At 42.2% G+C, this 25,650-nt stretch overlaps 1 protein-coding gene across 2 annotated transcripts in view; it reads left to right on the top strand.

Annotated features, from left to right (window-relative positions):
* LOC126249035 (band 4.1-like protein 5) overlaps positions 1–25,650 on the top strand; it is a 165,660-nt gene that overhangs the window by 58,193 nt on the left and 81,817 nt on the right. For both annotated transcript variants that reach the window (XM_049950653.1, XM_049950651.1), the window contains exons 7-11: positions 3,988–4,076; positions 4,281–4,382; positions 6,358–6,495; positions 6,582–6,701; positions 7,507–7,724. In XM_049950653.1, coding sequence (XP_049806610.1) covers positions 3,988–4,076; positions 4,281–4,382; positions 6,358–6,495; positions 6,582–6,701; positions 7,507–7,724 — 667 coding nt within the window. The remainder of the gene's footprint in view (positions 1–3,987; positions 4,077–4,280; positions 4,383–6,357; positions 6,496–6,581; positions 6,702–7,506; positions 7,725–25,650) is intronic.

Raw genomic sequence — 25,650 nt, 5'->3', positions numbered from 1 at the left:
GTATGGCTCCACTATTGGAAACATGATTATTGTGTAACTAAACTCTTTCTTTGCATGGAAATGTAGTGCACAACTCCCGAGGCTTCTCCATGTACGTTATACAACTCAGAAAATTCTCAGGGTAATAATTTGCAACCATTGTCCATACAACATAACAACCCTACAGATCAAAACTTTGTGCTACACCATGACTTGAGGCTGGAACCTCACCTTTCACAAGCAGTGCTATTCATGAGTCACACTGAGATAGCTCAGTGGGTAAGAGTTATGCCTATGAAAGGTGAGGTTCTGGGTTGGAATTTGCCCAGAACTTTCAGATTGGCACACACTCCACCGCATAGTGAAAATCTATTGTGTACCCCAAATTGTATCACCTTACCCCACAACTCTTACCCGTGCAGAAAGCTCCTTGTAAATTTTTCCTGTTCTACACTCCCAGCTTTCGCCAAACGTACATTTTTGAGGTAAGAGCGATCCATTGGAGCACATACCAACAAGTAATCAGAATAAATGGCAACAAACATGTTGACTATCTGTGTACTATTAGCAGTCACAATATTTTGTTTTCCTATCTGAGTTCAGCAGTGTTTTGGAGCTAAAATTCAATTTTTAGTTACCACATATAAATTATGTGGAATAAATATGATTTACTTTTTCGCCTAGCAGTATATCAGATGAGAGAGCTTTTAATTGTGGAAGAATAGTAGGTCATAAGAAATTTTGTGCGTGTAAAAAAAAAAAAAATAAATAAAAATAATCCAGGCTGGAATAATGACAATATTATTAAAAGGATAGTTGCTACTCACCATATAGCGGAGATGCTGAGTCGCAGATAGGCACAACAAGAAGACTGTCAAACAAGAAAGCTTTTGGCCAAGGAGGAGTTCGTTGTAATTAGACACCCATCCCCCCCCCCCCCCCTCACACACACACACACACACACACACACACACACACACACACACACACACACACACACACACACACTGGTTGCCGATGCTATAACTGTGTGAATTTATGACAATTATTTCCATTCTGCCACAGATATTTGCCATCTGCGACAAATAAAAACTGCCACATTTGCACTTTCATTTCATGAAAGTTGACATTTTCTTTATGTACTGCAGGAGTCAAATCCCGCTCACAGCTGGCCTTTTATAACTATACACACATTATTTGTACACTTACAGCTGTTGTTAAGCAATAACTGTAAAATATTACTTGTTATTTTAAGTCATGCATAGAGATGAAATAAATTAAAACAGTGCAGAGCAGATGAGTGGCAGGGGATGGAAAGACTGTGGGGTAGCTTGGTTGCATGAGTGTGTGAATTAATGTTTGGTACTTGTCGCAGAGAAATTACCTGGCACACATTGGCCAAAAGGTGTGCCAGCAACTAAACAGTGACTGCTGTGTAGTATAACAGTTTAAGACTTTTCTGGGTAAGAGGTAACCTGGCAGAACACTATACTGTCTCAATGTTCCACCCGAGGACAAATTTGCTGTCTGTTGAAGGGGAATAATGAAAATGCCATTACTTTCAGAGCATTGTGTTCATAAGCATATGATTATCTATTGAAAAAAGTATATCCTTTGGACTGCCATTCAATACACCAAAATAGACAATACTATTTAAGTGTCAACCAGACATTTTAAAAGAAGTACTAGGTTTAATTAAAGATAGGTCAATAACATTTTTACACAATTTGAAGCAATGGGATTTGATGAAATGAACATTGATAGTTGTATGAGCTATGATTCATCCAACAGTATGATATTGGGACCACACAAGAATGTTCGTGTAGTTGCGATACAAAATTTATTTTCAAAGTGGAAGTTGCCAATATATTAAAATGCTGATGTCACAATGACAAGTAATTTATTACAGCCAATCATAACACAATTTCAAGGAGTTGTAGTTTTTATCATTTCTGTTACATGTGGTAAGGTAGCAAAAAATTCAAACGTTTGGTAACAACTTTGTGTATCCTTTTCTTAGACAATTTTTGTTAAATCAGTGGACAATAAAGGAAAATTGAGTACCAGATTTGCGACCGTGCAGGGTAGCCCCGCGGTCTGAGGTGTCATGTCACGGTTCATGCGGCTCCTTCTGTCGGAGGTTCGAGTCCTCCCTCGGGCATGGGTGTAAGCTTAGGGACCAATGATGACCTCAGCAGTTTGGTCCCATAAGATCTTACCACAAATTTCCAGTACCAGATTTGCTGAAATTATTCTGAAATCATTTTATTTGACAGAGTCACCCTGCCTGATAGTACTATGTGTACAAAGACATTAATAGACAATCTCCTGCTCACATATCATATATCAGAAGGTCGTGTCAATGTCAGGGATGTGCATGTCGGAATGGCTGCACAGCTATTTTCACGTCACATTGCCTAAGCTGTGGAATATATTCTGCATAAAGATCATGGAGGAAACATCATCAAAGTGGTAAATGAAGTTTTTGGTCTGTCAAACTCCGGTACACTCATCAGCAAGCACCTCTGAGAAGTGGTTATGGTATCAACCTCAGAAGTCGAAATTTCTCTGGAAAGGTTTTTGAAAATCTTTTCAGTTGTGTAAGTGGGGGAAAAGGAATATTCTCCCATTTCAAAAAGGATTTCTTACTTCAGTAAATTAACTTTTTGGTCTTTTCATAGATGTGAAAGATACCCAGGCTACCCACACTGTGACTGCCAGACTGAATTAAGATTGTCTTGAACATTTGTTTTCTTGAATTTGTGGTCTTGGTGTATTTTCCAGTACAAACCAGAATGTGCTACTAATACTGACTGGCAAAATCACTAATATACTTTTCCCTTGATGCTCCCATTGCAGAGAACAGAGATCAGCTTTCTGCCTCTGAAAACTATGCAGAAGAAACTGTGTGAGAATTTGAGAAATTTAGTTTATTGTGCAACAAAGTAACTTAAATTTAATGTCAAAGTACTACAGATTAAGAAGACAACATGAAATTATTTTTGTTTCTTCTCAGTGAGCAAATATTTTGCATTGTTAATGTGGGATAGAAACCCAAGCAGCTTTAGTACAATCAAGATTTCCCAAAATTGACATTTTCTTTATGTACTGCAGGAGTCAAATCCCACTCACAGCTGGCCTTTTATAACTATACACACATTATCTGTACACTTACAGCTGTTGTTAAGCAATAACTGTAAAATATTACTTGTTATTTTAAATCATGTATAGAGATGAAATAAATTAAAACAGTGCAGAGCAGATGAGTGGCACTGTTCTTGAGTTAGACCATTACGAAAATCATAAAATGTTGCAATAACTAAAACCTTCATGTGAATTTTATTTTTTTTATTATTATTATTATTTTTTTTTCAATGCTTGCCATGACTAACTCACTGTTAAATAAATTACTTGGCGAATTTCTGAGCTGCCATTGTTTTAACAGTAACAAAGGACAAATTAAAAAATAGAAATGTCACATCTCAGCAGCGTTGTTTGGAAAGAACAAACACTGAACAGGCACTTGTAACTAAACTCTAACAATGTTACAGTTAATAGCAATTGTGGGGTAGGATGGGGAAAGAGATTGTTAGGACTTAATAGATATTTTCATGTTTTTCCAAAGGATACGGTAGTTTAGGTTACACAAACAGAAGTTAAAGCAGCCTCTGCTGATAGCTTGGTTTATTCTTGCTTACCCAGCAGTTAATGGGGCAGCTTACAACTGAGCACAGGTTCCAAACTATGGGATAACTTGGTATTTTTCGTGTAGCCAAAATATTACTGAAGTACTGACTCAAAATTGAGTACCAAATCTTTGGTGTTGCAGCCTGACACTTAGCACCAAGTCAGTGAGATACCCTGTGTGATCCCTGTAGTTGCGATTTTCCTACTGCTGTATTCTTACTTGCTTTGCTTTTTTGTAGAGTGATACGTTTCCTGTGATGCTATAATTTTTCTCATATTGTATGTAGATATTTCAGCATTTAAAATACTGTTATTTTTCAGGGTAAAGATGGTTGCGAATATTCTTTGGGCCTGACACCCACTGGAATTTTGGTATTTGAGGGAACACAGAAAATTGGACTTTTCTTTTGGTGAGCAAAACTATGCTTTAAATGACAGTATAGCAAAATTACAGATTTAGATTTTTCTTTTGATGCCTAATAAAAGATTTTCGTAATGCAGATGTCATTGTTTGCAGAATGAACCAAAATAAGTAACTTTTTGATGAAGGAGAGAAGTTTTTTCATGTTTTTTTTTTTTTTTTTTTTTTTTTTTTTTTTTTTTTTTTTTTTTAGGCCCAGGATTGGAAAACTGGATTTCAAAAAGAAGAAGTTGACTTTAGTTGTTGTTGAAGATGATGATCAAGGACGTGAACAAGAGCATACATTTGTTTTCAGGTGAATGATTATGTCACTGTGTAGTTTCTTAGAAAAGGATGACTGTGTGTGTGTGGGCGGGGGGGGGGGGGGGGAGGGGGGGAGAGAGAATGGGTCTTAACTGGACAAGGTGGCAGAATATTTAAACGATGGCAAAGGAATAGGGTAAAAATGATTTCAGCCGAATAGCCATGGTGTATTTCCTGCCTCATCCTTGTGCATAAAGTTCTGCTCTTCCTTGCTTTCTTTCACATATTTTTCCTCACCTATTACATTTTGTCGTCTTGCCATGTCTTCATTTTCTTCTATGTCCCTTGCAGTTTGTTTTGAGCTAATCTGACACCTTCACCTTGTTAATTACTTTCTTATCATTGTTAAGCCTCTGCAGTTATGTGGTTATTATCTTTACCTGATTTCCTGCACTGTAAGTTTCTCCTAGAGTTTGAAGCAATTTTTTTTTCCTCCCCCCGCCAGCCTCAGCCCTCCTTACCCCATTATATACGTTTCTTTTTTCCCGTTATAATTTCTGGAAGCTAGAGATTGTGCCGACATTCTGTGTTTAAGACCTCTACCTCAGTTTTTCTTTTTTCAGTATCTGGCAATACAGTGTAAAAATATGAATATTTTGGAAGAATTAGAGATACACACATACAAGAAATTTTCTGGAGGACTTAGTGAACAAACTGATACAAAACACAAGCCCTACTTTGAAAATTTTATTGAAATTTTCGACAAAGAGATAGAGTGAATGTATGAAATCACAGATAACACATATAAAACAAATTTTAACCAAATAATATCTACCATCCCTGTCTCCCAAAGATGAAACATCTGTAAACATTCAGCATATAAAGATACCAACTGAGACAGCTGTCAAACAATTATCACAAACAATTTCATATTGTAAAATCCAAGTGATTAAAATATTATTATTTCATAAAAGACAGCTCACAGTTGACCCTTGGATGCCGTATGATCTTCAACTCTACCTAGATGTAAGTAAAATAGTAATTTATAAAAATGACATTATTGATCATAAGTAAGATGTAAACAAGATTCGCTATTCACAATATTCACAGGTGCACTAAAAAATGCAAGCTTGTTGTGCAGAAATCTCTAAATACAAGGTAATTGGGTTTACATTGTAGCTAGTGGAACTGATTTCTTATAAAACATTAGTGAATGTTTACTAAGAGTTCTATATATAATCATGGAACAATAGCCAGTGTGGAAAAATAAACAAAAAGCTGAAATTGGCATTTTCTATCGGGGACTAAAACTGGATAATAAATTTCTCAAGGACATGAAACAATTACTAAAATAAATCTGTTTAAAAAGACAGCTAAACATACTTCGTAACTAATACTTACTTTTCAGTTCAAGATTACTTTGAGGACTCAGAGTAGGGGGGCCAAAACAATAACAACAACAACAACACCCTCTCTTGTTACAGTACACGATCACAATGTTACACTTTTACAAGAAAATGTGTCAAGAACTACAGTGTATGATAGTAATGTCTTGTCATTTCCCTTAGTTCAGCATCTCACTCATATCATATTTCAAGTTATACAATTAAAATTATGTATGACCAAAATAACATTGTACAAAAGAGACCAACCAAATGATACAGTGTGTTTGTTAAATCATTGACTTCACATTGTTCACCCTCTTTGTCCAGCCGTCCCCGATTTAGGTTTTCGTAAATCATTTCAGGCAAATACTGGATGGTTCCTTTAGCAGTGCTGTGGCTGATCACTTCTCCTATCATCATGAAACATATATATATATATATATATATATATATATATATATATATATATATATATATATATATATATATATATATATACTGTGTGTGTGTGTGTGTGTGTGTGTGCATGCTAGAACTATATTTGTTCATTGTATTATGATGATGACAACCCCGAAAATGAGACAATCCTTGGGTTCATAAATAAATACAAGGAATCAGCTAAACAATTATTTGTGTTGACAGGTTACATAATGAAAAGGCCTGCAAACATCTCTGGAAGTGTGCAGTAGAACATCATGCATTCTTCAGATTAAGAGTTCCTGTGAAAGGTCCATCAGCTAGACAGAACTTTTTCAGAATGGGCTCTCGATTTAGATACAGGTAATGGTAATAAATTTTCTTTTGTGCATTCATTGTTTTTATAAACCTCAGTGACATTGATCTTTGTATTTAATCATTTATTTCAGTGGAAAGACCGAGTTTCAGACAACTCAGCTTAACAGAGCAAGACGAACTGTGCAGTTTGAACGCCGCCCAAGTCAGCGCTATGCTCGGAGACAATCTCACATTCTAAAAGAGCGTCAGAAGTATGCTGTCATTGTTCTGTACTGTTCATATATTAATTATGCCCATCTTTCCTCTTCTGGAAGGTGGTAATACTTTCACTTTCATAAATTATTTTTGGATACTTTATGTTAATGTAACAATATTAAGTAAACAGCAGTAATAAATTTCAAACAGTGTAACTGTTATGCTTAAGATACTATTGATTCTGTTTTTACTACTTGAATGATCTTGTTTGTTAAGAGCACAATAAATAAGAAAAGGTCTAGATGGAATAGGGTTGAATGCACGCGCATGTGGATATGAATATGTAAAGAGGATGTTGTCAATATAACATTAGTTATTAGAGAGCTGCAGAGCAAAAGATGAGAAGATTGCAAATGACATAAGATGGGGTAGGCTGGTACTCCAGACTTGGCAGTCTCAAAGAGATTTACTAGAAGCTGGCTAACTGAGTAAACACAAAACCAAAACACTGTATATTTGGAAATTAAATAGGTGAGCTATGTAAACAGGGAGTGTAGAGCACTGGCAAAATAATTGTGGTAATACCAGTTGTAGAGACAGTCCTGATAGGTTAAAATATATACAAAGAAAATTATCTCCAAAGTGAAACCACAATATTATATACAAAAGAAAATAATATACAATTTGTATGTACCAGGAGAAATACACAGCAGACTGAAGCACATGTACTGCTATCCTCCCCCCCCCCCCCCACCACACACACACACACACACACACACACACACACACACACACACACACACACACACACCTAATTCAGATATTTTTAATTGTATTAATTGTATCTTACTTTGCTTCCAGGAATCCTGCAGCAAATGAAGACTCAAATTTAAAGCAAAATGAGTGTGGCAATTCTTCTCTTTATGACTCAACTGTATCAGGAAAAACAGAGAATGTATCTGCACTCATCAACACAAGGGATGAGCCTGCAACAGATTTCCAATCACTGGGCATTTCAGCCACTACTGCTGAAATTACAGTGCAGTCTGCAGATGTAGCAAAACCTAAAAATAGTGCAGGTAATAAACTGGTTTATTCTTTGTGTATATTATTACTAGCATTAAAGTAATTTTGAGCGATCGTATCCCCATGACAAAGGTTTTTTTACTAGATTCAGAGTTTTTATGTCTAATATTTGTAATGGAACAAAGTCACCAACATTTTACTTTCATTTCTGTAAATATGTAAAATTCTTTACTTTTATCCATCTTCAAACCAATGGGCCATTTGCACTGCACTACTATTAAAGTTGTGTTAGCTCTCGTATTTTGCAAGCTGTTTGGTCTAGAAGTGTTCACTTGGCCTTGCCCTTTTATCCTAACTGTTTGTTGTTTTAAGCCACTCCATTGTCCGTGCTTTCATAGTTCTCACTATTTCAACCTCATCTTCTCTTACTTTCATGTTATTTCTTTTCTAGAGATTCCTGCTTTGCAATTTTGCAACTTCTAATTTCCTACCTTTCTGTAGTTCTTCACTTTTAGTTTACATTTCCAATAAATTATGGCCAGAATCCACATCTGGCCCTGGAAATGTTTTGCAGTTTAAAATCTGTTTTCGAAAACCTTGTATTCCCATTATATAATGTATATCAAACCACCTGGTGTTTCCTGGTCTCTACCACATATACAAACTTCTGTCATGATTTTCAGCTCGAAAATCTACAATAGTTAAATTGTGCTCTGCAAAATTCTACCAAGCAGCTTCCCTTTCACTCCTTTCTTCCATCCAAGTTCTCCTATTAGTTTTGATTCTCCTGCTATCAAATTCAAGTCCTCCGTCACAATTAAAACTTCTTCTCCCTTAACACAATGAATAACTTCTTTTAATTTATCATACTTTCCTTTCAGTTTTTCCATACTCCGAAGAACTAGTAGGTATATAATACTTGTACTACTGTGCTGGGCACATAGCCTAGTGCCTATCTTAGTTGTGATGATTAGTTTATTTATATTCATATTTTCATTATTAGACATTTAATTGTTGTTGTGGTCTTCAATCCGAATACTGGCTTGATACCGCTATCCATGCTACTCTACCCTGTGCAAGCCTCTGTATCTCTGCATAGCTATTGAAACTTATGTATATTTGAACCTGCTTTACAGATTCTACCCTACACACTTCCTTCCGTTACCAAACTGACAACTCCTCGATGTCCCAGAATGTGTCCTATCAACCGACCCATTCTTTTAGTCAAGTCGTGCCGCAGAGTCATTTTGCCCCAGTTCGATTCATTACTTCCTCATTAGTTATTCAATGTACCCATCTAATTTTGAACATTTTCCTGTGGTATGACATTTCAAAAACTTTTGTTCTGTTCTTGTCTAAACTACTTATCAGACGTTTTTCACTTTTGTAAAAGACTACACTGGGGGAGTACAAATACCTCCAGAAAAGACTTCCTAACACTTAAATTTTTTCTCAGTGTATGCTTTTCTTAATATCGCTAGTGTTCATTATTTATCCTCTCTACTTTGGCCATCATTACTGATTTTTCTGTCCAAATAGGAAAACTCGTCAACAACGTTTAGTGTCTCATTTTCTAATCTAATTCCCTCAGTATTCCCATTTATTTCGACTCCATCCCATTACCCTTGTTTTGCTTTTGTTGAAATTCATCTTATACTTCCCTTTCAAGACACCGTTTGTTTCAGTCAACTGCTCTTCCAAGTCATTTTCTGTCTCTGACAAAATTACAGTGTCATCTACAAACTGCAAAGTTTTTATTTCTTCTTCCAGAACTTTAATTCCATTTCCAAATTTCTCTTTGGCATCCTTCACGTCTTGCTCAGTGTACAGATTGAATAACATCAAGGACAGTCTGAAACTGTCTGACTCCCTTCTCAACCACTGCTTCCCTTTCATGTCCTTTGACTCTTATCTCTGCAGTCCGATTTCTGTACAAGTTGTAGATAAATTTTGCACCTTGTATTTTACCTCTGCTACCTTCAGAACTTCGTAGAGTGTATTCCAGTCAACATGTTCAAAATCTTTCTCTAAATCTACAAATGCTATAAACAAAGGTTTGCCTTTCTTTGGTCTACCTTCTAAGATATGTTGTAGAGTCAGTATGGCCTCACATGTTCCTACATTACTCTGTAACTCAAACTGATCTTCCCCAAGATCAGCTTCTACCAGTTCTCCCACTCTTCTATAAATAATTTGTCATTATTTTGCAACCATGATGGATTAAACTGACGGTTCAGTGGTATTCACACCTGGCAGTACATGTCTTTTTTGGAATAGGAACTATTACATTCTTCTTGAAGTCTGAGGGCATTTTGCCTGTCTGGGATATCTTACACACAGTACAATTCTACTTTTACAATTTTTCTGTGTGATTTATGCTTTATGAAAAAATGTTCTTGGAGAAAAATCTGACGTAATTGACATTAAATGATGCTGACATGGCATTGGAATTTGAATAGTGTTTACAGACATTATGTGGTTCACTTTCATGCAGGGCACTCTCTTAATTGTGAAAATCGGAACAGTTTGTGCTTTATCTCTTATCATTGCTCAGTATGGTGGCTGGTGGGAGTAACTAGATTTGTTTAAATAAAGGTATCATGACAAGTCACCACTTGTAGTGCTCATTGATACCTATGCCTCTTTGCATTGAAGACGCATTTTGAGAATTTATTCTTGTTGTCAAGTGCAAATATTTACGTCAGTATTTTTTGTAGTCTCTCACAAACAAACAGTGTGAGTGATGGTTTGCATATGTGTGATTTTCTGCAAAACAGCCTAATGGGGGAGAGACAATACCTTATAACCTCAAAAATATGACTTCATTGCAAGAGACATAGAACAGCGCACATGCTAACACCTCACACAATATTTAATATAAATATTTGTGCTTGACAATGAGAGTAAATTCTCAAAAATGTCGTGCTAAGCATTTAAAAATATTTAACTGATACAGTGTGTCATTATTTAAATAATGAATGACTGTTACAGGCTTTCCAAAAACATCGATTGTGATGTATGAAATTAAATCGAGTGTTTCTCCTTCCCATACAGTTAGCAGTTACAGTTACAATAGCAGCTAAACATAATACAAAATTCAGGTAACCTCTTTTAGAAAATAAACAAGTGCTGGAGATTATTTTGATGTCTATTATGTACATATATCATACGTAATTTGTGAAAATGAAAAGGGGGGTTCTATATGTAGCTTTCACCACTTAAAATGTTATTTCTCACATTTTACATTTTCCCACCATTTTTTAAAGTCCCTTGACAAGTGTAAAAGTGGCATTTCACTGTGTTAGGTGGAATAGTTTCATCATGCCTGGATCTCCCAAGGGTCATGATAATTGGGAGTGTGTGTTGTCTACTCATGGGACATTGTTTCAACTTGGGTCTTTCAGCTCTCTTTCAAATTCTTCTCGTAATATCTCATCTCCCATCTCATCTTCATTTATTTTCTCTCCCCTTTATACAACATTGTCTTCAAGTTTATTTTCCTTTTATAGTCCTTCTGTACATTCCTTCCATCTTTCTGTTCTTTGTTTAGTATGGGCTTGCCATCTGAGCTTTTAATATTCTCTCTTCTCGAAAGTTTCTTTAATATTCCTCTAGGTGGCATTTATCTGTCCCCTTTTCATGCATGCTTCTAAAGCCTTGCATCTCTGATCTCGCTGTTCCTTCTTTGCCAGTTTGCACTTCCTGTCAGTCGCATTTCTAGATGCCTGTATTGCATTTAGCCTCCTTCATTTACTGTGTTTTTATATGTTCTTCTTTCATCAGTTAGATTCAGTATATTGTGTATTATCCAAGGATTTCTGCTGGGCCATGTATTTTGCATATTTGATTCTCTGCTGCCTCACTTTCTCCTCTTGCACTCTAAAATGAGAGACTGACTTTTTTAAAATCACCCTACCAGCTGTTTAACACATTGAAATTTTGAAGACTGATCTGCAGGGTAATTTCACAAGCCTTATCATGCTGTATGTTTCCAGTTACAGGAATGCTGCCAATTCTTATTCCTTTAAACTACTTTAAAGAATATTTTCCATATCACTGAATGTTAACATGCAAATATCCTTCCTTTTGCATCAGAGAGATTGCTAGATTTGGCATTTAAGAACACTTCCTTGTTTTTTAGTGGACCATGAAATAAAGATAGTGCCAGATTTTACTTCTTTGTCATGTCGGAAAGTTGAACATTACAATAGTTGTGAGCTTTTGCTGAATTGTAGGCAGTTTATGTTTACAGACTATATCTCTTCAAAAGTAAAACTTACAAATTTGGCAGTAACAAAGGTTACATTTCACGGATCGTGCTTCGTAACTAAGTGACCATGATGTCAGATCACATTACTGAGGTCACATTGTTGACAAGGCAGAAATCCCTTTCTAATTTGTTAAATGGATTATCTGGTATCTCTACAAGGGAAGTTGAATCAGTGCCCAAAAAAACTATGATCTATGTAAATGTTGATCGAAGGAATTGATTACCGTATGTTTACTGTCATCGCATGACACCAAGTACAACCTCCATTAAATATATTCACAAATGTGAATATGGACAACTATCAGCTGTAGAATGGAATGACAACAATGAAACGTTGTGCCAGACTGGGACTTAAACCTGGATTTCCCACTTACCACAAGTGGTTGCCTTACCATTTGGTTATCCATGCACAGCTCATGGCCAGACCCAAGCTTCCATACTGTCATCAACCGTGTGTCTACAACCTGTACTCATACATTCACTTACATATAGTCCCATACAGGAGAGACACTTTACGTGAAAGTCGCTCGCCTGATGTCAACGCATAAATATGATATTGCAGTGCCTGGGGTATTCCAGTTTACGATGCAAAGTTCCTTTGGAGATGCACTCCTGGCTGTGAGTCTTGCACGACTAGCCAAATAGTAGAGCAATCACTCATGATAAGTGGGAAACACTGGTTGATGGTCGTCCATATTTGCAATTGCAAGTACATTTAATATATTTCATGATGGGTGTAGTCACTGCAAACAGGCACTGCAATATCATAAGTACAATCTGTGTGAAAGTGATAGAAATCTGAAGCTTACTTGGTCAGGTTAAGAACTATGTAAAAACTGGAGAATGTTTCATGTTTATCCCCTAAAAGCAGACTTTTTCTTAAATCTAGGGGGAATAACATAGTTCTTATGATAATTTCACCGGGAACAACAGAAATATTAGTTAAAAGTGGGATTTCCTTAAAAGCAGATTTCTTAATTCAAGGTTTTAGTTTCAGAATGTTGCCCCTGCTGCTACTGAAAAAGCTGCTGCTGTTGCTCTTCAGGAACCACATTTTTGTTTGACCTCTCCATAGATAACCCTCCAATGTGGTTGCACATGTGATATGACTATCTGTATCTCAGAGGCACACACAAGCCACTACACCACCTCAAGGTCCATCATTTGTTTGGGGGGGGGGGGGGGGGGAGGAGGAGCAGCAGCAGCTCCTACACATTATTGTTATTTGATTATCCTATAGTCACCTGACCAGAAATCCTGTTCTACGTGCCATCGTACTTCATTAATACCCACTGTATCTAACTTCAACCTATCCATTTCTCTTAAGCTCATTCTATGCAAAGTAGAACAGAGGCCCCCCAACCATCTACAACCTGAAAGAAATTTGCACAGATGTTACTTAGAAAATAAAAATAAGCTGCAGAAAATTTTTGCTCAAAATACAAACAAATCATAGTATTAAGAGGCGTCCATTGGAGGGCTGCTGAATGTTGTGCAAACTGCATGACACTTTCGGACAAATTTAGGGTGGTTTAAAATTTAAACTGCAGTGGTAGTGGTAATGTAAGAGAGAGACATGGATTGATTGCACAACTTTTAGTGCTCTTCACACTGTTAAAATTTCAAGGCTAAGTTATTTAGTGTTTTCATTTTGCGTGAGGTCATAGTTGGAGGAAAATCAATCACCATGTTTTCAACCATTTTGTGACTGCAACAGTTTCTTAACAAAGTAACTTACAAACCATTTCGTAGTTCTGGAGAAGTTACTAGACATCGATTCTACCAACCACAGCAGATTATTTGCGAATATTCCAGATGTTATTAATACATAATCATTCCATTAAAAAACTTCTTTATCAGATTTATGCATACTTTTGTGTCATATTGATAGGTATTTTCACCTTCTTTTTTCTTTATTTTTGTTTCATTTGAAGGAGCGGGTTTTTTGCACTAGAAAAGGATCTCCTCTGGAGAAGGTGAAGAAATGAGCTTTAGAATAGTACTGTCACATATACACGAGAAACTTACAAATATTTGTGCGATAGTTCCACTTTTTAGTCGACTATAAAATAGCTTTGAAACAGTTTTATTGTTTTTACTCATAACAGTTCTCGTAACACATTTTCATTTCAACTGCTTTCTTTGGCTTAGAAGGAAGTTACTACCCTGATTTTATATCAAAAAGGTTTTTCGTCCTAACATTACTAATTTAAGCTTTCTAGTATTTTTTTTAAATCATTCTGATTGAAACCGTAAATTCAGAAGCTATGCATGATACTGACCAACTTTTTAGAGCAAGTGTTAACATTTGCAAATTTCATCAGTTGGTGAAACTCACATTTTTTCTGCATTGCTGGTCATTAGAAATTTGCTGTACAAATGTAGCTGGCTTAAACTCACCACAAACTGCAATCAGCCTACACGTATCACTTCGTACTTGACAAATCTGGTACTTTGTGTAGTCTGTGAATCTTATGTTGAGACTTGGACGTTTTTGAGGAGAATGACCAAAACTTGGCAGATATGAGCTGTTCCTTTTTGCAATTTCTATTTGTTCGCCACCATCAGCACTTGAGGTCTTTGAGGAGAATAACAGAGCAGCAAGTTTCTTGTGAATCTCATTCTGGCATCTTGGACATATTTTTTGTGAACTTACATAATTCAAATGCTCTTGATTTATCAAGAGCATGTAAGCCCTTTTTAATGTCATGATCTTCTGTTGCAAAACAATTGCTGGAATGCTTTTGCAAGAACTCCAGTTTTCTGATGATGTACATCTAGAGTGGCAAGTTAAGTGTTTATCTTTCCATGTGTTTTCCTTGTAGTATTTTTACTAAATTTCTTGCATGTTTTTTCTCTTTATGAGGTTCAATCTCACATTTTTGTACTGGTGGATTCATTCAGTCTGTAGCACAATAGTTGCTCAGCTACATAGCTGACTGAGGAATCAGCATCCATTGGTGACACACCAAGAGGGTTGCAAGTTGCATATCTCGGAATCTGTCTGTTTTTATAGTTTACTTCTGTAGTTAATCTTGCTAAGATGGTCAGGATGTGTGCATGTTGTGCGCAGATACAGCGAACCTGGCCACAGTTCGGAAATAGCTGAATGTGCTTTCAGTTACAGTCAGTCGCCTTCAAGCTGCTGCCTCAGTGTATAGGGGTGGCAGAGATACTGGTGCATCATGTGGGACACCTCCGTTGTCACTTGTTTTGCCCATGGGCTCTGCTTCCGAGGTACCTCCTAGTGTACCTAACGTAATGGATCCGCCCTCACAGCAGGCGGAGGGCTAATGAGGCAGCTGGCTACTTGGTCTCACACATTCACCCTGGGGGTGGACAGATGGTCGCTTCTTCAGTAGGGTCCGAGCAGTCACATGGGTGTGGGGTTACCAGTTATTCGGAGATCCAATATTAGGTACGTTATGGAGCCCTTAGGCAGATAGTGTTCAGAGCTGGAAAGAAAGCTAATGTGCACTTTGTATGTCTGCAAGGGGGGGGGGGGTCTCATCCGATATGTGGAGGTGGCCTAGCTTGCAGCTATCGAGCATGCAGAGTGCAGTCATGTACAAATTGCGGTTCATGTAGGCACCAACGACGCCTGTCATGTGGATTCTGAGGCCATTCTCAGATCATACAGAGGTGGTGAAGACTGCTGGCACCGCGCATGGGGTGCAAGCAGAGCTCACAATTTGCAACATTGTTCTCAGATTTGATCAGAATCCTTTGGTTTGGAGCTGAGTGGAGAGTCTCAACCAAAGGCTTTGTTGACTCTGTGACGATCTTGGCTGCAGATTTCTAGTAGATAGTTCAGGGTTGCACTACACAAAGGAAGCAGCTGCTCGGGTAGCAGAGTACTTGTGGAGTGCATATGAGAATTTTTTAGGCTAGACAGTAGTTTGAGGTACCCTGAAGACTCACCAGTCAGTACGCAGCAAGGGAAGTCAGACAGCGTTCAGAGTAAAGACACTTTGATTGCCAAAATTTTATCAGTAAAGTATTGAAGTATTCATAATAAAGTTCCCAAATTTACTGCGCTCCAGGAAAGTTCTCACTCTCAAATTATTCTTTGGACTGAGAGCTGGCTGAAACCCGAAGTGGAAAGCCCTGAGATATATAGTGAGTCATGAAACGTATATCAGGAAGACAGATTAGAGGTCTTTGGAGGAGGCGTGTTCATTGCAGTTCACAAAAATATTCTCTCTGTTGACGTCAAATTTGAGTAGGACATTGAAGTTATCTGGTCACATATAACAGCTGTTGGTGAAACCTGTTTAATTGTTGGATGTTTTTACTGGCAACTCAACTCTGCTGCAACATTTCTAGAGTCATTCAAAGAAAGTCTACAGTCAGTAGTGCAGAAATACCGAGATCATCCAGTACTAGTTGGAGGTGACTTTAACCAACCGAGTTCCCCCTGCGGGTTCGGGGGTTAGAATAGGCCCGCGGTATTCCTGCCTGTCGTAAGAGGCGACTAAAAGGAGTCTCAAACGTTTCGGCCTTACGTGATGGTCCCCTGTCGGGTTTGACCTCCATAACTCAAAATTTTTCCGAAGAGCGAGCCGATTGGGGAAGGGCGCCTTACTTGGTGCATTGTGTCCATCTTGCGTTGAGAACTTTCGCCAGCTTATTCGTCGTTGCGTTGCAGTCCTGCCCGCTCTATATCTCTTGGGCATGGATACGCTCCTGCGTGCCCTTTCTGCCAAGCAATGTGCAGGGCCAGTTTCTGCACTGACGGCGACCATGGACCACATGTCACCTAACGTCCAGCACGGTAGCCAGTCCGTTGTGGTGGGGCCGCCATGTACCCTCTTGGTTGTAGCCCCCTGACAACACAGGGATCGCTGTACTGATGCCTGCGCCGTTAACTCGCCACGTATGCCAAGGAGTAGATGCCTATCCTCCTGGGGTATCGGGACTCCCGGCAATGGCCATCCTGCCAGGTGGCCTTTGCTGTGGCTGGGTGGCGCCCGTGGGGAGGGCCCTTGGTCGGAGTAGGTGGCATCAGGGCGGATGACCCGCAATGAAGCGTGGTACATCGTCTCTCGCTGGTGGCCAGCCGCCAGCAGTCTCTAAGCGTTCTCGGGCTCAATTTAACGCTTAGAAGTACAATCCGAAAACGTTCCCCTCCCTGGCCTCACCGTGGGAGGAACGTAAATCTCAGGATGGCAGTAGCAGTTATTCGCCCCGATTCTTAGTTTGTACGAGAGCTGATGGGGAGTCTTTTCTCTCCACAAAGCCTCAGTTCTTCGTCGAACATTTAGAGGACAAGTTTGGGGAGGTGGAGGGCTTGTCAAAAATGCGCTCTGGATCGGTCCTGATACAAACGGCATCCTCTGCCCAGTCACGACGGTTACTTGCTTGTGACAAGTTGGGGGATGTTGCTGTTACGATCACACCACATAAGAGTTTAAATATGGTCCAGGGAGTTATTTACCATAAGGACCTTCTTTTGCAGTCTGATGACGAGCTGTGCGCCAACTTAGAGCGCAGAGGTGTACATTTCGTCCGGCGCGTTCATCGGGGTCCAAAGGAAAATCAGATAGCTACCGGTGCCTTCATCTTGGCCTTCGAGGGTGATACGCTAACGGAAAAGGTCAAGGTGATGGTCTACCGATGTGACGTCCGGCCCTATATTCCTCCCCCGATGAGGTGCTTCAAGTGCTGGAAGTTCAGCCATATGTCTTCCCGCTGCACTTCCAGCCTCACATGTCGAGATTGCGGACGCCCGTCTCATCCCAATACTCCATGTGCCCCGCCTCCCATCTGTGTCAACTGCGGGGAGCACCATTCACCTTGCTCGCCAGACTGCAGAATCTTCCAGAAAGAACGCAAAATCATGGAATATAAGACCCTGGACCGACTGACTTATACTGAGGCCAAAAGGAAATACGACCGATTACATCCCGTGAGAATGACATCATCCTACGCCGCTGCTACAACACCTGTGCTCGCCCCATCAGTTTCGCGACTTCCGGCCGGATTGCTGAGTGGTACAACTCCTCCTGCCCCCTTGCCAGTGGGGGGCTCTACCCACCAGGTTGCTCCTGCGCCACCTACCTCAGGGGCAACACCATCCCCCCCCATCAGGGACGTCCGTCCCTGCTTCTAAGCCGGAGAAGTGTCCAACTTCTTCGGCTTCTCACGCTCGCAAGGGGTCCCTTGGGTCCCTCCCTTCCCAGGTTTCCACCAGTTGGAAGGCTGACGACCGCCAGTGGCGTAAGTGCCCGCAACCAGCTGGTCGAAGGGCGTCACGATCCTCCTCAGTCCCGGAGACTGAATCGGTGAAGCCCTCCCGGCCAGTTAAACCCAAGGAGCAGCATGAGAAATCCAATAAGAAGAGCTCTAAGCCCAAGGAATTCATGGTGGCAGCCACCCCACTGCCACCTTCCAGCTCTGCGTCTGAGGACGAGGTGGAGGTTCTGGCGTCCGCTGAGGACCTCGATCTCGCCGGTCCCTCGGACGCAATGGATAGCATTTGCACGGGTGCTCCATCGGAGGCAGCGGGTGACCCAGCGGCGTAATCTGCATTCCCAGTCCCGTGACGCCTTTCCCAGCCATGGACAACACCATCCTCCAGTGGAACTGCAGCGGTTTCTTCCACCATCTAGCTGAGCTCCGCCAACTTATCAGCCTTCACCCTTTCTTCTGCATTGCTCTCCAGGAAACTTGGTTTCCAGCAATGCGAACCCCCGCCCTCCGTGGCTATCGGGGTTATTATAAGAACCGAGCAGCTTATGAAAGGGTGTCTGGTGGCGTCTGCATATATGTCCTTCACACTCTGCACAGCGAGTCTGTCCCTCTCCAGACGCCTTTAGAGGCTGTCGCTGTACGGGTGTGGACGCCACAGGCTGTTACCGTCTGCAGTCTTTACCTTCCACCGGATGGTGATGTCTCGCAGCATGTCCTGGCTGCACTGGTAGCCCAATTGCCGCCACCTTTCTTGCTATTGGGCGACTTCAACGCCCATAACCCTCTGTGGGGTGGGTCAGTGGCAACAGGTCGAGGCGCCATCGTTGAGCATTTATTGTCGCAGCTCGATCTCTCGCTGTTAAATGATGGTGCCTTCACACACTTCAGTGTGGCGCATGGCACCTACTCCGCCATTGACCTTTCAATCTGTAGCCCTAGCCTCTTACCGTCTGTCCAATGGAGTGTGCATGACGACCTGTGTGGTAGTGACCACTTTCCGATCTTTCTGTCACTACCACAGCGTCACTCTTCTGGACGCCCTAGCAGATGGGCTATGAATAAGGCTGACTGGGACTCGTTCTCCTCCACTGCTGCTATTGAGCCTCTCTCTACTGATGACATTGATGCGGTGGTTCAATCGGTCACCACCGGCATCGTTACTGCCGCCGAATCTGCCATTCCCTGTTCTTCTGGGTCCCCTCGGCGGAGGGCTGTGCCTTGGTGGTCGCCTGAGATCGCTGAAGCGATTAAAGATCGCCGGCGGGCGCTCCAGCGTCACAAGCGACATCCCTCCATAGACCACCTTATCGCCTTCAAACGGCTGCGTGCGCGGGCCCGCCTCCTTATCCGCCAAGGCAAGAAGGAGTGCTGGGAGCGATATGTGGCCACCATTGGCCTCCATGTCACTCCATCGCAGGTCTGGGCGAAGATTCGACGCATCTACGGCTATCGGACCCCTGCCAGCGTCCCTGCGCTCTCACTGAATGGAGCACTTTGTACTGACTCCGACGTCATTGCAAACCGCTTAGCAGAGCATTTTGCTATGAGTTCCGCTTCTGCGAATTACCCCCAGGCCTTCCGCTCCATTAAAGAGCGGATGGAACGTCAGAGTATTTCTTTTCGCACCCACGCTTCTGAATCTTATAATGCTCCATTCAGTGAGTGGGAATTTCACAGTGCCCTTGCCGCTTGCCCTGATACCGCTCCCGGGCCCGATCGCATCCACTGTCAGATGCTGAAACACCTTTCAGTGGACTGCAAGCGATGCCTCCTCGACCTTTACAACCGTCTCTGGGTCGAGGGTGAGTTACCGTCGCAATGGCGGGACAGCATTGTCATCCCCGTTTTGAAACCGGGCAAGAGCCCTTTGGAGGTGGACAGCTACCGCCCCATTAGCCTCACCAACGTTCTTTGCAAGCTTCTCGAACGGATGGTGAGCCGGCGCTTGAATTGGGTACTGGAGTCTCGGGGGCCTTCTGGCTCCGTCTCAGGGTGGGTTCCGTAAAGGCCGCTCCGCCGCCGACAATCTGGTGAGTCTGGAGTCGGCCATCCGTACTGCCTTTGCCCGCCGTCAGCCTCTGGTCGCTGTCTTTTTCAACATGCGGAAGGCGTACGATACGACATGGCGTCATCACATCCTTTCTACGCTTCATGGATGGGGTCTTCGGGGCCCTCTGCCGATCTTTATCAGAAATTTTCTGTCGTATCGTACCTTCCGCGTGCAAGTCGCGGCCTCATATAGTTCCTCCCATGTCCAGGAGACCGGTGTGCCACAGGGTTCTGTTTTAAGTGTCTGCCTGTTTTTAATAGCCATTAACGGGCTCGCTGCGGCCGTGGGAAATTCAGTCTCCACTTCCCTGTATGCTGACGACTTCTGCCTTTACTACAGCTCTACTGGCATTGCAGCTGTTGAACGTCAGCTACAGGGCGCTATCCGCAAGGTGCAGTCTTGGGCTGTAGCTCATGGGTTCCAGTTTTCGGCAGCCAAGACCTGCGTTATGCATTTCTGCCGGCGACGTACTGTCCACCCGGAGCCGCAGCTTTCTCTTCATGGCGAACTTCTTTCAGTGGTGGAATCACACAGGTTTTTGGGGGTGGTTTTCGATGCCCGGTTGACTTGGCTGCCTCATATCCGGCAGCTCAAACAGGCGTGTTGGCGGCATCTCAATGCTCTGCGATGTTTGAGCCACACCCGCTGGGGCGCCGACCGCCTTACCCTGTTACGGCTCTACCAGGCGTTAATCCAGTCCCGTCTGGATTATGGGTGTCTGGCTTATGGTTCAGCATCCCCGTCCGCGTTGCGGGTGCTGGACCCAATTCTCCACAGCGGGATACGCCTTGCCACTGGTGCTTTCCGCACCAGCCCTGTGGACAGCATACTAGTGGAGTTAGGTGTCCCTCCACTGTGGTTACGACGCCAACAATTACTGGCTGCTTATGCTGCCCATGTTTTTAGCTGGCCCGGGCATCCAAATTACCGTGTGCTGTTCCCGCGGTCAGTCGTCCATCTGCCAGAACGTCGGCCCCGGTCGGGTTGTCCGATCGCCGTGCGCGTCAAGGAGCTTCTCTCCGTGCTTGGATTTTTCCCTGTTCCACCTCCTTTCCGGGCCACTTTGCGTACACCCCCATGGTGTGTTCCTCGCCCTTACCTTCGGCTCGACTTGGCACAGGGCCCGAAGGACTCAGTCCCTCCAGAGGCCTTTCGCCGCCGCTTTTATTCCATCCTGGCCACGTATCAGGGCTCTGGAATTGTTTACACTGACGGTTCGATAGTTGCGGTTTGTCGGTTATGCGCTCACTCTAGGGGACCATTCCGAACAACGTTCCTTGTCGGCTGGCTGCAGCGTTTACACTGCTGAGCTGGTCGCCATCTTTCGTGCCCTAGAGTATCTCCGCTCCTGCTCAGGTGAGTCCTTCGTTATCTTTAGCGACTCCCTGAGCAGTTTACAAGCTCTCAACCAGTGTTTCCCTCGTTCCTGTCTGGTGATGGCTATCCAGGAGTCCCTGTCTACTCTTGACCGTTGCGGGCGCTCTGTGGTCTTTGTTTGGACCCCAGGCCATGTTGGGATCCCCGGGAATGAGAATGTTGACCGCCTGGCGAAAGAGGCCACCAGTCAACCACCTCTGGAGATTGGCCTCCCGGCGACTGATTTGCGGGCACTATTACGCCGCAAAATTTTCGATTTATGGGACGCTGAATGGCGCAACCTGCCCGTACCAAACAAACTCCGTCGTATCAAGGCGTCGACGACTGTGTGGCGGTCGCCCATTCGGGTCTCCCGCCAGGAGTCTGTTGTCCTCTGCCGGCTGCGCATTGGGCACACTCGGCTGACACACGGCCACTTATTGCGCCGTGAGGACCCACCTCTGTGTCGCTGCGGCTCCGTTTTCTCTGTGGTGCACATTTTATTGGAGTGTCCGCTTTTAGCTGTGCTCAGGCAGACGTTCGCACTGCCTGACACGCTCCCTGCCCTTTTATCTGATGACCCTGCTATGGCTGGCTTAGTATTACGTTTTATTCGGGCAGGGGGTTTTTATCATTTAATCTGAGTGTTTGTGTTTTATTTTATTGTTTTGTGTTGATTCTGGCTTTTGGCCTATGGTTTTAACCTCGTTTTTTTAATGTGTTCTCGGTGGTTGGCTTTTCCTTTTTTTTGTTCCTATGGTCGGCCAACCACCGTCACACTCTGTGTGAGTTAATTCGTTTTGCCTGGTCTTTATCTCCGTTTCTCTTGTTCTGTGTCGTCTGTGTTCTGTTCTCTTAATCGTTTTTCTTCGCTGTGGGTGTTTTTAGGATTTGGAAAAAGGGACCGATGACCGTAGCAGTCTGGTCCCTTTAATCCCACAAACCAACCAAGCAACCAACCAACCGAGTATAGACTGGGATGTTTATATGGATTCATTGGGGGAGTGGGTGGGGGGGGGGGGGGGGGTGAGCTGTACAGACAGACAGTCATGCAAAATACTATTGAGCACAGTTTTCTGAAAACTGTCTTGCGCAGATGACATCACTTAGTTCCAGTGAGATGAATGTAGAATTATGGGCAAAGTTTAAGCAGACTGTAAATTGTGGTCTGGAGAGTTACGTGCCTAGTAAGTGGATAGAGGATGGAAAAGAACCACCCTGGTTAATAACGAAATTTGGAAGATGCTGAGGAAGCAGAGGCTGTTGCACTCTCGGCTCCAAAGAGCACATGCAAATGATGACAAGCAAAGTCTAGGAGAGATTTGTGCATATGTGAAAAAATCTGTGTGCAAAGGACACAACTATCACCACCGTCACACCTTAGCAAAAGATCTGGCAGAGAACATCAGAAAATTCTGGTCCTATGTAAAATCGCGAAGTGGGTCTAAACTTCCACTCAGTCCTTTGTTGACCAGTCTGGTGTGCCTGTTGAAGATAGCAAAACGAAAGCCAAAGTTCTAAATTTCATATTCAAGAAATTGTTCACACAGGAGAATCATTCAAACATACCATCATTAGACAATTGGACAGACTCCCGTATGGTCGACATAGTAATAAGCATCCCTGGCGTGGAGACATGACTGAAAGATTTGAAAGCAAATAAATCGCCTGATCTGGATGGAATCCCCATTCAGTTTTACAAAGAGTACTCCATGGCGTTGGCCCCTGACCTAGCTTGCATTTATTGTGAATCTCTTGCCCAGCACAAAGCCCCAAATGACTGGAAAAAACCACAGGTGACTCCAGCATATAAGAAGGGTAAAAGAATGGACCTGCAAAATCACAGACCAATATCCTCAACTTTGGTTAGCTGCAGAATCCTTGAACTTATTCTCAATTCAAATATAATGAACTTTATGGAGACTGAGAAGCTTTTGTCCATGAATCAGCATGGTTTTAGAAAGCATCACTCGTGCGAAACTCAGCTTGCCCTTTTCGCACATGATATACTGTGAACTGTGGACGAAGGGCAACAGGAAAACATTTGACACAGTGCTTCATTGTGTTCTGTCAACAAAGGTTTGAGCATATAGAATAAGTTTATGGCTTGAAGACTTTCTAAGTAATAGAACCCAGTATGTTGTCCTCGACTGCAAATGTTCATCAGAGATAAGGGTATTTTCAGGAATGCGCCAGGGAAGTGCGATAGGACGGCTGTTGTTCTCTATATACATAAATGATTTGGCAGACACGGTGAGGAGCAATCTGTGGTTGTTTCCTGATGAAGCTGTGGTGTACAGTAGGGTGTCAAAGTTGAGTGTCTGAAGGAAGATACAAGACAACTTAGACAAAATTTCTAGTTGATGTGAAGAATAGCAGCTAGCTCTAAATGTGGAAAAATGTAAGTTAGTAGGAAGAATAAACCGGTAATGTTCAGTTACATTATTACTAGTGCCCTACTTGACACTGTCAACTCATTTAAATATCTGGGCGTAACATTGCAAAGCGAAGTGAAATGGAACAAGCATGCAAGAACTGTGGTAGGAAAGGCGAATGGTAGAGTTCGGTTTATTGGGAGAATTTTAGGAAAGAGTGGTTCACTTGTAAAGGAGACCGCATATAGAATGCTGGTACGACCTATTGTTGACTACTGCTTGAGTGTTTGGGATCTGTACCAGGTCAGATCAAAGGAAGACATCGAAGAAATTCAGAGGTGGGCTGCTAGATTTGTTACCAGTAGGTTCGAACAACACACAAATTCTATGGAGATACTTCAGCAACTCAAATGGGAAATGATCGGCAGTTGTTTTCCGTTGTCTGTTTGCGAGTGAAACAGGAAAGGAAATGACTAGTAATGGAACAGGGTACCCTTGTCACAAATGGTATAGTGGCTTGCTGATTATCTATGTAGATGTAGATGCAGAACTCAGACCGAGAAGCAACACTTCATGAAAGTTACATTCATTAAATCTGTTTTAAGGTAATTCACTGGTTCAAATCCTTTTTTACAATTACAAAAAAAGAGGCCTTATGTTACTCTGAAATGCCCGAATAATCAATTGTTCAAGGTGGTAAGTCAGGGCCAACATCTGTATCCATCTGTCTTACACAAAATAATTTTAATTAACCATTCATACATGATTCTTCAGCTTCTCCCCACATAATTCATGATGAAATAATTCACAGGTGAACACCCAGACGTCAGTGTCCAATGTGGACAACATTTCAACAAACGACCACGTTGCCCTCATCAGGTGCTATGTGGTTTTATCTCCTCCCCCTCTCCTTCTGAACTGGGACTCTGTGTGAGGTTCAGACCTTGCATCTCCTCTTCCCCCCCCCCCCACCACCCTCCCCTCCCCTCCCCACCCATACTGCCAACTGATCGCTCAGTCCACACTTTGTGCCCAGTGACACATGCTAGTGGCAGTTCTGCTTCTGTTCCGCCTGCCACAATGTAACTTCATTGTGGTATATCAGTTTCATTGGCAGGGAATCGGCTAGACCCTGGACTTCTGTAGTCCAAGGTCGTCCTTCTGGATAAAGCACCACAAAATGAAATACTCAACGGCTGAATCCTCCTGAGGTTCCTTTTCTGTTTCCTCTTGTTGCTGTAGGACATGGCTCTCTGAATTTGCCATTCTGTGGAGCCATTCTTTTGGAACACCATCCTCAGATGTTCAAGTTCTTGCTTGAGACTCTCATTGTTGGAGAGCATGCAAGCCCTGTGTACCAATGTTTTGAGGACCGTGCTTCTTTGCGCCCATTGGAGGCAGCTGTCAGCTTGCACCCACCTCCCCCCTCTGGCCGTGAACTATAGACTTTGTAACGAGCTGGCAGGAGAGGCTGTGTGCAGACCTTGCACCCATTATATTACAACGTTTTGAAGCTGCCTAGTAAAGTAAAATCTTATTGTAGGTTTAACAACAAAGTTGGGAACAAATATTTCAGTGTGACATTGGACACAAAAATTACTAATAGTTTGCTTATAATTATAAAAGGATGACTCACCTAAAAGTTTGCACACATGTGAGTATGGTATGGAGATGTCTGGCAGGATGTAAATAATTCAGGAGTAAAGGTAACAACTCACCAAACAGTAGAGGTGTCG

The sequence above is a fragment of the Schistocerca nitens genome, chromosome 3, assembly GCF_023898315.1.
Source record: "Schistocerca nitens isolate TAMUIC-IGC-003100 chromosome 3, iqSchNite1.1, whole genome shotgun sequence".
Taxonomy (NCBI): domain Eukaryota; kingdom Metazoa; phylum Arthropoda; class Insecta; order Orthoptera; family Acrididae; genus Schistocerca; species Schistocerca nitens.
The sequence above is the reverse complement of the archived record's forward strand: the minus strand, read 5'-3'. Positions and strand labels throughout refer to the sequence as shown.